Here is a 13564-nt window from a genome sequence, read left to right as displayed (position 1 = left end):
ACATGAAACTGAAATCTAACTGTAAGTTCAAACAAGATCAGGTTGAGGGCTGAGACTGCTTTGGTTTCATGCAATATTTTACTTTAGTTTCCCTGGATTCTGTCACAGGCAGTCTCTGTATCCACATCCGTCGCAGATTCCCTCTTTTCTGTTGGAACTTGTCAAGACAACACTGCCTGCAGGTATGCTCATTTTTCCATGCTGACTGATTAACTAACACTGAGATTCAGAGCCACACTACTATGACTAATACTGTGTCACTGAGTAAATAAGGGCATTGCAGTAAATACTAAATACTAAATACTTTTTTATTAGACGGCTTTGAGTTCACATTTTGAATGTAGTTTTGAATGTGTTTTCTGCTCAGATAACGTTTTTATCAACACGCTGTTATGGGCAGAGTCCACAAGAGGAAGGACTTTACTTCTCTCTAATCTCTGCCTCCTATAATTGCTCCTCATCCGTCTTTATCTTCCTTGCCCTTTGATATCTACTGTAGCTCTCCGTCTCCAAATTACTCACTTCCTACATGGTTGCATGCTCAGAGAGCCGTTGTACTGTCACAGACCAGTAGGAGGTAGTTGCCACAGCTAAAAGTTGGCACTGGAGATTCAAAACAACAAAACATCGGTGCATTTTTGGCTGTAATTCCTCTTGGACCAGAGCTCTAGTTGCTTCATCATGCCAGCCTGTGTCTGGTGTTCAGTTTATTTTTTGAAAACTGGTTTGGCTCTTATAGAGTCACAGTAAAGGCACACCACTTTGGCCTGTAGATATTTGTTTATGCAATGATTTAGTCTCAGTCTTATATTGGAGGAAAAAAAAAAGACCTTTCATAAAGGCAAGTGCAAAAATAATGTACCCACTAGGTGTAAAAACTTCACTTGTTTGTGATGGAAATCAAGATTTTTCATATATCATCAAATGTAATTTCTTTCATATTAGTCCTTTCATGTTTTAATAGATAAAACCTGAACAAGAAACAGAATGTTTTGGATCATGGATGTAAAACTGAATGTGTTTTCATGGTGTATTGCATGTTTGCCAGCAGAATGTTGCAGACAGTTGGTGGGTGGCTGTGGTGGGAGCGTCTGTGGCTGCCAGGGAATGTCTCCTGGTCTGACCTGGAGGACAGTGAAGGTCGTGTCTATGCTAAAGCCTGTCAACTTTACGCTGCTCTGCCCTGCGCCCTCTGCCTGCTTCTAGTCAGATTCTTGTTTGAAAGGTGGGAATATACAATTCAGTAAGAGACTAAATGTGCCTGTGTCTCAGTGAGTTTAGCAATGCAATCGTCTGGTTTCACAAGATGTTGCACAAGCTGTTTGAAGCAATGTTATTGAACTCCACAAAGAACCACGCCAATTCTGTTGCGTTTAGAAGGAAGAAACAAAGCTTTGCTGTGCCAGATGATTTGTTTTACAGCATGATATGCTGACACACATTTTCTGTGATGTTGCTCGTGTTTTTTTGCAGATACCTGGCCACACCAGTGGCTAATGTTTGGGGAATCAGGGACAGGGTACGTCTGACAGCAGAACAAAACCCCATCCTAGAAAACTACTTCTGCCGCCAAGCACGAGTTCCATCACAGGTTTGTTAAACGGGCTTCTCACTGAAAACCAAAGGTGGTTTGTTGTTCACATACAGAGACCTCAATCAGCAGTCACACATATACTCACCCAGCACTTAATTGGGAACACCTGCACAACTGCTTATTCATGCAATTATCTAATCAGCCAATCATGTGGCAGAAAAACAGTGCATAAAATCCTGCAGATACAGTCAGCAACTTCAATTAATGATCATATCAAACATCAGCATGGGAAAAAAATGTAAACTCAGTGAGACAATTTCTGATACTACTGATTTCCTGGGAGTTTCACATAAAACAATCTATGGAGTTTAAAAAATGGTGCCAAAAACAAAAAATGTCCAGTGAGCGGCGGTCCTGTGGACAGAAACACCTTGTTGATGAGAGAGAATGGCCACACTGGTGGGAACTGACTGATCACTCCTGTCAGCCAAGAAAAGAAATCTGAGGCTGCAAAGAGCACAAGCTCATCAAAACTGGACAGTTGAAGACTGGAAAAACGTAGCCTGGTGTGATGGATCTGGATTTCTGCTGTGGCAGCAGATGGTAGAGTCAGAGTCAGATTTGGCAACTACAGCATTAATCCATGGACCCAACCTGCCTTGTGTCAACAATCCAGGCTGGTGGTGTTGGTGGTGTAATGGTGCAGGGAAGGTTTTCTTGCCACACTTTGGGTCCCTTAATACCGCTCATTGTTTAATATCAATCATTGTCTGTATGCCAAAGTCTATACGTATAATTTTAGACCGTGTCCAAGCCTTATATGGTCACAATATACTATCTTCTAATGGCGACTTCCAGCATTATAATGCAACATCTCACAAAGCAAAGGTTATCTCAAACTGGTTTCATGCACATGAGAATAAGTTGAGTGAACTTCAGTGGCCTCCCCAGTCTCCAGATCTGAATCCAATAGAACATCTTTGAGATTTGGTAGAACATAAGATTGGCAGCATGAATGTGTAACTGACAAATCTGCAGAAATGATGTGATAGAATCATGTCAACATGGAGCAGAGTCTCAAAGAAATGTTTCCAACATCCTGTGGAGTCCATGTTACGAAGAGCTGAGGCTGTTTTGAGAGTAAAGGGAGGAACAAACTAGTATTAGCATGGTGTTCCTTAGATGTGCTTGGTGAGTGAATAGTATAAGGCATCACATCCATGCATCTCTGAAAAGCAAAAAATAAATTAGAGACCATCTTGTGACAGGATCACATGGGATACAACTCCTGTCAACATGCGGACGATCTAACCCATGTGTACTCAGTGGTCATCACTACATTGTTACTACAATATACAATAACTGTACTACATTATCAGACCACACTCATTATCAAACTCGCCCTTCATTTTCGATCTTAACTACACACCTGTAAAGTTTTATGACTGTATCTTGTATGTGTTGAGTTCGTCTCCTGAACTCGCATGTTGGTTTGATGAAGGAAACAGGACACTCTTTCAAAGTTCAAATCCCAGTATTTATTAAAGCTAACAGCAATATAGCATTAGAAAAAGGAAATCGTTACAGAGCTCTGGGCCAAACTATCTCTCCCTGACAACAACATGCAGTTGCGCCAGTTCATGAAGTCTGACTGTCTACCTCTTCCTGACCCAGTCTTTTCATATTCTTACACAGAAAAAAATAATACAATGTGGGTTGATTCTCTTATCAGTCCATGTCGCTGTCTTTCTGTTTTGCTCCTCCACGTGTTCTCTGTGTTGTTTCACCTCGTGTTATCTGACTCTCCTACGCGGGACAGCCCTCGTGGTGGTGGATCTGTGAGAGATTCACACAAAGAGAGACAATACCCTACTCTATTCCTCGTTTTTTTGTCTTACTTCTGTTCCAGGATGTCTACCATATAAGGAGTTGTGGCCTTCAACCAATATCATAAGTTCAGTCTGTTCTTCTGTAATGTTGCACAGCAAATTTGATGAAAAAGTCACTTAGTTATAAGCATATTATGATTACATCAACAATGTACACATTGTTTTATTAAAAGCAAACAACAGATTAATATAAAATCCTCTACATATGATTGTGATTTATGGTAAAAGTTCAACTTTATTGTCTTCTTTCCATATAGAACATTCAGTATTCATGGGAATGAAATAGCATTTCTTTGCTGTCGCACATGTAAAGACGTTTCATTTAAAAAGTAAAATGTTCTAGTAAGTAAAAATGCACATAAAATAAATACTAATAAACGAATCCTACTATAAACAGGAATAGTGCCATTAGTGTTGAAGTAGTTGTGTGTCGATCTGTGAATGTGTGTGCATACCAATGTTCCCTCTAAGCTGCGCGCTTGCGCAATCGCGCACTGCTCGCACATTCTCAGCGCACAAGAAAATCTATGCAGCGCAAAAAAAAAAAATCAACATAAACTTATTAATTAATATTTAATATTAGACCTAATCTAATTAATTAGACCAATAATATTTTTTTTGTACCATTTTGCAATGTAACTCAGCGACAGGTGTCAGGTGTCCAGCTAATGATACGATACGGTTCACTTCACGTAGCCAATCATAGCATTGACAGTGCTTGCATATGTGCCCTGCCCATACGCGTCGTGCAGGTTAGCTAGTTAACAACAGTGCGGCGGAGTTAAGAGACGCAAATGCTAACCCCTTATCATGGCGAAACGAACGGGTAGCGACACATCCACTCACCAAGTAAAAAAGAAATGCGGTTCTTTTAAGATGGAATGCGCATAAAGTCAAAGCAAGAAGCAGACGAAGCCATCAACCTGGACAAAGTGTACAACCATTGGAGAAGTCAGAAGGACAGACGTGAAAAATAAGGCAAAATTTAAGTCAGATTTGTGCATATTCTAGTTACATTTATTAAGATTTTTTGTTTATGGATATTAATCATTAAATGCTCCACAGCGTGCACATCTGATGTTGCTCACAGTGGTCCTCAGTGTGCTCAGGGAGCTTGTGTGTATGCCCAGACACATGAAAAATTAGAGGGAACATTGGTGCATACGTTAAAATACATTAGTCATTGTGGTCTTTTCAGATTTACTTGGTCACTAAACTTTTAACAGTCAAATTTGAGAGTGGAAAGGATGTAACATTTGGATCATTTCCCTTGTGTCTCAGGCTGATGTGAGGTCTCTGTGTAAAAAGACGAGTTGGCCAGAAAGAAGAGTTCAAGTCTGGTTCAGGAGGAGGAGGAACCAGGAGCGACCTGGGCTTCGGAAGAGGTTCTGTGAGGCCAGGTGTGTGTGTGTGTGTGTGTGTGTGTGTGTGTGTGTGTGTGTGTGTGTGTGTGTGTGTGTGTGTGCGCAAATATGTGACATTATTGTTCTCTTCTGTCAACAGTTGGAGATGCGTGTTTTATTTATTTGCATTTGTCGGTGGAGTCCTAGCTCTCTATGATGTAAGTAGTTTTGTTTTTTATAACAGGAACTACTTCTGTTACAGAGTTTAGCTCTTGTTTCATTCATTTTTCAACTCCATGAATTGTTGGATTTGCTGCTATGGGACATTTCTCTTTCCTTATTTTGTCTTTTGTTCTCTACTTTTCTCTCTTTCTCCCTATTTGACAATACACTGATTTCACCTGAAACTCCTCGTCCCCCTCTCTCTATCTCATGTCTTTCTAGTGCTTCAGGGTTTTTCTCATGCTCTGGCAGTTGACATGGCACATGAACATGCACGAGCTCGTTGGCCAACATTTACCCTTGATGCTGTTCTCAAGGCTATTCTCCAGCACTCCCCTCATACTCATCTCCCCTCTCTGTTTTTGCTGGCTGTAGAAACCTTGGCTTTATAACCTGAAGGAGGTTTGGGAAGGCTTCCCTAAACAGGTAGATGTGTTTTCCCATTGCTATCAGGATGTCTTGAACCATATTACAGTATTCAGTGTGTTAAACATCTATATGTGTGTGTGTGTGTGTGTGTGTGTGCGTGTGTGTGTGTGTGTGTGTGTGTGTGTGTGTGTGTGTGTGTGTGTGTGTGTGTGTCATGTGTCCGTGCAGTCCATGCTGCCATCTCAATACTGGTATTACCTCTTGGAAATGGGATTCTACCTTTCTCTGCTCCTTAGCCTCTCATTTGATGTTAAACGGAAAGTAAGTGTACACATGTATGCAGATTTATAAAATCAACGAATGCACTGATATTATTATTTTATTATATTTCACTTATTATTATTATTTTATTGATATTTATTTAAATTCAGTATTCACAAAATGTTAGTTTTGCAGGAACTAATACAAAGCCTGCAGTGGCCTTTATGTTATAAACATGTAATAAACTGGGAGTGAGTGTCTTGGTGTCAGATGCATGTTTACCTGTCATGTGTATGTGTGTAGGACTTCAAAGAGCAGGTGATTCATCATATAGCCACACTGACTCTTCTCAGTTTCTCCTGGATTTCAAACTACATCCGTATTGGAACCATTGTGATGGCAGTTCATGACTCTGCTGACATACTGCTGGAGGTCAGTGCTGTTCTGACATTGGTGCATGTGCAAGCTGATCTATGGGATATATGTTGTCGTACTATGAGCAGATAGCTGACATTTTGCACTGTCACTGTGCATTGCCACAGTTCTGCAGGAACAGACTGACTTAAAGGAACGCATAATAAAAATGTTACTCGCACACAGAAAAGCTGTGTTTTTACATTTTCAAAAAAAAAACAGATATATTTGTGGTTGGGTTTCATATTTTAATGGTTCATACAGTATAAAACGCAAACTCTAAAGGTGTGACCAACGTATGAGTAGAAAGTTGAAAGTTAAAATCAAGGCAGGAAGTTCTGAAACAGGTTTGATGCCAAACAGATATGCATATAATCAACTTTTTGCCCCTCCCTCCTACATGAACTGGGAGTTCAGCAGTGAATGTGAGGGAGTTGCCTCACTCCACTATACCATACACGGCATGTTCTTTTTGTCCATGTTAGCTGCACATCCAGCTAAAATTCAGTGGTAGAAATTTATATCACTTGATAAAAAAGTAGCCTGAAGAGGAGGAGAGGGTTTGTTGTGGTGTGAATAAGATCTGATGCTCAAATTTGACTTTTGACAGCAAATGTGGAGGCAACATCATTATTACTACTATTAGTATTGAATGTTTCTTGAATGCATGAGCGAAATGCAGCTAAAGAAGCCAAGAATTAGTTCAGCGTTGAATTGAAACCCATCTCGATGGCAGTTTATTTGAAAAATAGATATATCTGTGTGTACTTTGCAGTGGTCTAATACAATGCTATTGTTTTGAATTGGCATTGGTTTAATTGTATAAGTGTTCTCTAATGTACGAAGATACTAAAATTTCCATGTTACATTATGTTATCCATCCATCCATCCATCCATCCATCCATCCATCCATCCATCCATCCATCCATCCAAACTTAATATGAAAAAATTTGATCAGATGCACTTCCTGCTCTAACTTAATGACTGACTACTTCATAAATAACTGAACCTGATTCTTCTCCTTGTTTTTGTCTCATAGGGTGCAAAGGTATTCAACTACGCCAAGTGGCACAAGACTGCCAACGCCATATTTGTAGTGTTTACAGTTCTCTTTATGTTGACAAGGCTTGTCATTTTTCCTTTCTGGTAAGTGTGTGTGAAATGAAAGGACACAGCATGATGCATGGTTATGATCTTGGAGTCATGAGTGAAAATATTATGTGTGCATATCTTATGCAGGCTGATCCACTGCACATGGGTGTACCCGCCGGAGAAGTTTCCTCCCTTCTTTGGCTACTACTTCTTCAACGTCATGCTGTTGCTTCTACAGATACTACACCTCTACTGGGCTGCTCTCATTTCACGAATGTTTTATAAGTGTATCTTCAGCAAGGTGTGTTTACAGGTGTTTCTATATGTATATTCATTCACGTGAAGAAATGTATCAAACTATGTCACATCTAAATGTCTTGTTGCTCCTTTTTGGCTCACCCTCCTTTCCTATGTTTTCTCTGTGGCTCATCTTCATCCTACAGCTTGAGGGCGATGACAGGAGTGATGAAGAGGAGGATGACAGTGACTCACCGAAGGAAAGAAACCACAAACTGAGTCACATGAATGGCTCTGGAGCCAGAGGCCGAGCCAATGGCCACTGACACAGACAGACAGAAACAGAGAAAAAGGAAAATGGATAGAAGAAACATGGACGGATTCAGTCTGGACTGCAGCAGTTAGAGCCTAATTGCATATATTACACACTCTTGAGCAGAGAATATTGTATTTATAGCTACCGTGGATTATACCTAAATTGACTGGAAGATATATGGTTTCTGGAATTCACTGAGTTCAGAACTTTTAACAGCATATTATTTTGTTCTACTCATAATTTAAAAAATAGACGATAATGATGATGATGACATGAGTTCCATGTGAGTGGGTATGTACGTCTCCAGTATGTGTGTGGTTTGTGGAGCACATTAATGCAAAATTAAAGCACTACACCAAGTGTGTCCATCTGATAATGGGAAGCTGTGGCAGTAACTAAGTACATTTGCTCAAGTATTGTGTACAATTTTTCTATTTTACTTGAGTATTTCCAGTTTATGGTAGTTTATACTTTTTCTCCACCACATTTCAGAGGTAAATATTGTACTTTTTACTCTACTACATTCATCTGACAATTATCTCATTGCTCAGCTCATAAAACATGATGTGTTACTACAGATGCAAAATTCTGCACACCAACACAGGTGTTTTCAGTTATGTGGCTAATTAGACCAGGTCAGGTTAGACTCGTGCAAAGCTCTGCTGGGATTTACATAAGGTCAGGAAGCCCCGAGAAGTTTCTATTTTTGATCTTGTTTTATACAGTAATAACCATAATAATTGTGTGCACACAATATTATCTTTTATACCATCACGCCCTCTCGCGACAATCAGCGAGAACTGACAGCAAATGAAATGGGTTGGTTGTCGTTACCATCAGTTACCTTAGAAACCGCTACACAAAGCCAATGTAAACAATACGAGTAGCTTTACTTATGAACTTATTAGTACACGAATAGTTGTCAGTATTTTAGTCAGGATGGCTCATGTGAAGACTTATCGCACAAATGTGAGAATCGGAAACTGGAATGAAGACCTGCGCCTAGAAGAGGTTTGTTTCAAAATGAAACTTTTAGCTAGCTAAATTATTTAAAGGCGCCCGTTATCAGTTAGCATTAACTCATCCTTCTTACCGTAAGGGCGTCACACTTGTTAATGCAAACAAGTTAACAAGTTTCCAGGTGTTTGCACATAGTAGTTAGCCAACTAATGAGTGAAAAGGGATCTAAAGTGGCAATTCACCCTGATTATCTGGCTACCCAGTTTTGGGAAGTGAATTTAATCTCAGTTTACCAAACCAGTTGTGAAGTATTCATAATGTATATATTTTTACTTAAATGAAAGTAGCAGTACAACAGTGTAGAAATACTTTGTTACAAGTAAAAGTTCTGCATTCAAAATATTACTAAGTAAAGTAAAAGGTTAGTAGACGTAGCATCAAAATATGTTTAAAGTAGCAAAAGTACTCATTATGCAGTCATGTCATTCAGTAACAAAGATGAAAAAGAATACAGTATTCATCACACTGACAATATAGTGTTTAGTAGGAAAGACAACTGAAAATGGAACTAATGGTGATTTATGATATAATTAATTTCTCTAAAGATCCGGTTTCAGCCTTTTATACTTTAAGGTTGGAAAAATCATCTTATTCGACATTGTCTGACAGCATCTTATATATTCTGTTTTTTTGTTCCAGCTCTTCATTGAAACTAGGCTATATGATGCCAACCCCTAGGTGAAATATTCAAAGCCATGCCCTTATGTTTTTTTGACTGCACCATTTCATCAAATATACACTTTCTAGATGTCTTGTGCATTGTTTGATATAACTTTTCCTAGAATTCAGTCTTACACACTTGGTATCTTTGAAAACTTTGGGATGTCTATAAGAGTGTAAAATAAATTTATGTTGGTTTGAACTTGATAGAGTTGAAAGTTTGAACAACGTTTGGCGGCACAGTATGAATTTGTAATAATTTACGCAGTAAGGATTAAAGGATTAAATGACAAATTGATTTACACAGGCATTATACAATGACACAAGGAAAAAATTGCTGATGGGTAATTTATTGACAAAGAGCAAAAGGGCAGAGGGCAAAAATGTTTATTATATCACTACCTTATATATCATTATGCCTAAACAATGGGTCTAGAGTAAGAGAAAAGATTGTAACCATCATTATCGTCTATTGTTTTTTTTTATTTCTTGTATACGACCAGCAGTAGTGGGCTTGTGGGCACATATTAAAAATACACATTGTATATGTTGATATTTTTCCAGGATGCAAAGAAAGAGTATCTGGAGAAGAAGAAGAGGGGTGATCTTGTTGCCCAGAAAGTAGACTTCCTCAAACAGAACATTTTGAGGCCGGTAAATTGCATTTAATCTAATAAAGAAAACCATTAACAACAAGAGTAATACACAATGATGATGGGGACGATAATGACAATGATGATGGTGTTTGTCCATGTGTGTAGGTGAATCTCTCTGTGACAAATGATGGAAGATTGCACTTTGGGGATGTAGTAATGTTGGTCAACATGGGAGGAGAAAACAGGGAGTGCAGCACAGTAAGCATTAATGCAGACATTAACAGTTTGATAAAGATTCCTTCGCCTGGCATTCAGGCCCCATGTGGAATCAGTGCAGGAAGAGGTATTCAGCCCTGCACACGCACTGCCTTCATAATTACCAGGTACACACACAAACACACTTAAAACTGCATCAACAGACACCTCAACACACGTGGTATTACTCCCAGATGTGAACCTGTAACACTGCTTGTATGACTACAGTGTAGATGGCAGTCCGGAAGGATCGACTCTGGTTTATGAGAAGAGTTTTGCCCTGAAAACAACAAGTGGCTTTGCCAGGGAAGTAAGTGAACACACACACACACACACACTAAAACCAATTCTTAGCCCTCAAACAGCCATTTAAAATTGTGGAGTCACACATAGCACTTTATGCAAAGACTGACTTCTATTTTAAAGGGGCTCTCCACTGATTTAACACATGGAAATCAGTTTGTACGTCACGAGTAGCACCATGTGGCTTGTAAAAACAGTTGTGTAATATCCTCTGTGGCACAGAGGGGATCTTTTTAAAGTCTAAGAAAACAGCCCTGATGATGGGTCATTATGGAACCAGGTTATCTCAGTTGAGTTTGGAGAATGGGTTACACATGGTTTGCGCAGAGTTTGAACGAAGAAGGCATTTACCAGGCAGGGCAGGTCTAATGATAGATGCAACTGAGCTGCATAACGGAAGTGTTGTAATAGGGACTAAGAATCAAGTTATCTCTGCCTGTGCTGCTTTGATTTTGATTTTTTAATCGGTCTCTTGAGAGTCCCTCAACTTTACAGAAGTGCAACATCAACATCTAATAACAGTAATAAGAGACTTTATGGTTGAATTATGAGAATATCATGTTATTATTAAACAGCAAAGGTGTTTCACTTTGCATTATGTTTATGAATGATTCCAAAAAAACACATGAATGACATATTTTGTGTCACTTTGTGTTTAATGATTTTTTCTTCCTTTGTTTCCTCAGCTTTACTTGACGAGTGACCTACAAAGTTTTCAAAAGGTAGAAGACCATAAAGGAGAATACAGTACACTGAGCAACCAGCAATTATGATGAGATGTTTAACAAAGTGCAAATGCAGAAATCTTAAATGCATACTTAAAGTTAAATGGCAAAGGAAAAGCAGTTATGTTTGTTCTTTTCACTAGCTCTTCTACCATTGTTAATCTCATATTATTGTGACTTTATTTAAAGTGTGCAAAGAAGTCCCGCCTGCAAGAGGTAAACTTGGTTGATGATTGCTCCTTTCTGTCATGGTGGAAGATAGTGCACTTTGATCCCCAGGAAAGGCTTGAATACGAGGGTCAACCTGTTCCTGTAAGTCTTTGCTAGAGCTTTATGGTTGACTGGTCCATTTGTTGCCATGTGTTAGTTGCAACATCAGCATTCACTGTTATTTTAATCAGTAACTAAACACAGAATACACTGAACACAGTGTTTCTTTTGCTTTCCTTTACTTCTGTTGCCTTGAGAATTTCTATGCAATTATCAATAATCTTTTTTTTTTCTTCTTCACAGGCTAATGTGAAGGTGTTGATCATACACTGCAAGACAAACCAGGCTCTTGCTGTTCTGGGCGATCAAGTCCTTTGGTATTTTCCATTTTCCTGTGTTGAATGCTATATAAAGGCTTTTGATTTGTGCTGCTCTCATATGACCAAAGCATGTCAATAAAAGCTAAATATGTAATATACAGAAAGAGTGATAACATGTTACTGTAACCCACATGACATGGGATATAGTGACATGATAACGCAAACCGTGTAACTGTTTTCCCAATTTAGGTCACAGTGACCTGAAAAACTTATCTCTACTCCTAGTCATCTCCAAGACAGCAATGTCCTGTAGTTTGAAAAGAATCAGGTTTCTTAAACAAATCAATCTGATGTATCTTAATAGAAAATAATCAGTTTCCTGTCAAAATGTCACAGAAATACAACATGAAGACTCCAAATGACACAGTCAAACCGCAGTCAGATCTTCAAAGCACTTGTTGTCAAAAGATGAGGGCTTCCAATATGGCAGCTTCAAGTCATGTTACAGCACATGCATGCCTGCTGTCGTTCTGTAGATAACTAGTTGTGTCCCTGCAGGACCACATATGGCAAAGAGCATGAGGTGACGGCTCACACCTTCTTGGACTCCCACAAAGCTGAACAGGACAATAACCACTGGATACTGTGCACCTCTGACCCTGCAGGAGACGGGCTTGTTCTTCTCAGGAACCCAGAGTCAGCAGCTAACAACAAGGAGCTCACACAGTCTAACCCAGACTAAATCTTACACAATCCACTCTCATGGTGAAATACACAAAAAAGCAGAAACATACAACATCATTGACAACGCCCAAACCTTTTAAAATAAAGGCTGTTTTTTTTTCCTTTTTGGGTCACTGGTTTTGTTTTTTCTTTTGCAAAGAGATTCCAAGCTGGACTCCAACTTGGGTGACATATGATACACACGCCAACCAAACCACCAGGAGGCTCTGTAGAAAGAAGCATTTGATATGTTTCTTCAAACACTTCCATTGTTCTAGTTAGGCAATAGCATAATAGTAAACTAAATGTGATACTGGACAGTAGTGTGATTTGGCAAGTCTTCCATGCATTTGGAATTTCCCCTGAAATAATTATTTTTAAAGAAGATATTCATGAGATAAGGGGATGAAGAATGGGCTCTGCCATTAAAAGTGCATTGAATTTAAGAAAAAAGAAGGATCTAAACAGTCCTCACCAGCTTACTTAATGCAGCCCTTTCACCTTTTAGTGAGGTACAAACATCTAAAAAGGTGATAGAATAAAAAGTAAACGTTTTGGTCATTTTTTATTCTTTCCTCCTTATAAGAAATGTAATTTCACCTGTATGTTCTTTTAAAAATTCATGATAACATGCTATATAACAGTGAAAACGGTCCTGTTAAGTTGTCTATTTACAGGTTTTATAAATTATTATACATTACTTGGTCTGGAATGATAAGTAACCAGTTATGTATAATGTTGTGTGTAATGTACTGATGTTAGCAAACTTAAGATGTGACATTACTGAGTCAATTCAATATAGACATAGAGGTTAATTTTATTATTATAAAGCTACTCCTGCGGTATCATTATAGTCTATTATGTACATCACTTATGCATTAGCCAAGTATAAGTGCTCTATACAACCTTCATGGTTGCACAACATGCCATGCAGGTCGTGTTACCTTTTGGGCATCATGTCTCAACAGTGAAAAACATCTAAGCATAGTATATGGGTTAAAGTGGATATGACGGTGTTTTGGTGGTGATGACCACGTGTGTCCTGTCACGGGCTAAAACATAATCACGTAAGTAC

At 38.8% G+C, this 13564-nt stretch overlaps 2 protein-coding genes across 2 annotated transcripts; both read left to right on the top strand.

The window, feature by feature from the left end:
• Window positions 1–1052: 1052 nt before the first annotated feature.
• On the top strand, window positions 1053–7933 carry LOC111228613 (ceramide synthase 2-like). The gene is made up of 10 exons (XM_022754601.1): window positions 1053–1225; window positions 1474–1591; window positions 4705–4823; window positions 4927–4984; window positions 5364–5414; window positions 5586–5678; window positions 5922–6050; window positions 7072–7178; window positions 7272–7425; window positions 7568–7933. The coding sequence occupies exons 1-10, from the start codon at window positions 1053–1055 to the stop codon at window positions 7685–7687; spliced, it is 1122 nt and encodes a 373-aa protein (XP_022610322.1). The 3' UTR covers window positions 7688–7933.
• A 604-nt stretch (window positions 7934–8537) lies between these two features.
• On the top strand, window positions 8538–12610 carry cfap161 (cilia and flagella associated protein 161). The gene is made up of 8 exons (XM_022754685.1): window positions 8538–8688; window positions 9922–10011; window positions 10119–10336; window positions 10437–10518; window positions 11198–11233; window positions 11426–11548; window positions 11750–11823; window positions 12325–12610. Exons 1-8 carry the CDS (start codon window positions 8617–8619, stop codon window positions 12506–12508), a joined length of 879 nt encoding a protein of 292 aa, XP_022610406.1. The 5' UTR covers window positions 8538–8616; the 3' UTR covers window positions 12509–12610.
• The last annotated feature ends 954 nt before the right edge of the window (window positions 12611–13564 follow it).

This window comes from Seriola dumerili, unplaced genomic scaffold, assembly GCF_002260705.1.
Source record: "Seriola dumerili isolate Sdu_G_001 unplaced genomic scaffold, Sdu_1.0 BDQW01000219.1, whole genome shotgun sequence".
In the NCBI taxonomy this organism is placed as follows: Eukaryota; Metazoa; Chordata; class Actinopteri; order Carangiformes; family Carangidae; genus Seriola; species Seriola dumerili.
This window is presented reverse-complemented; position numbering and strand designations above follow the sequence as displayed.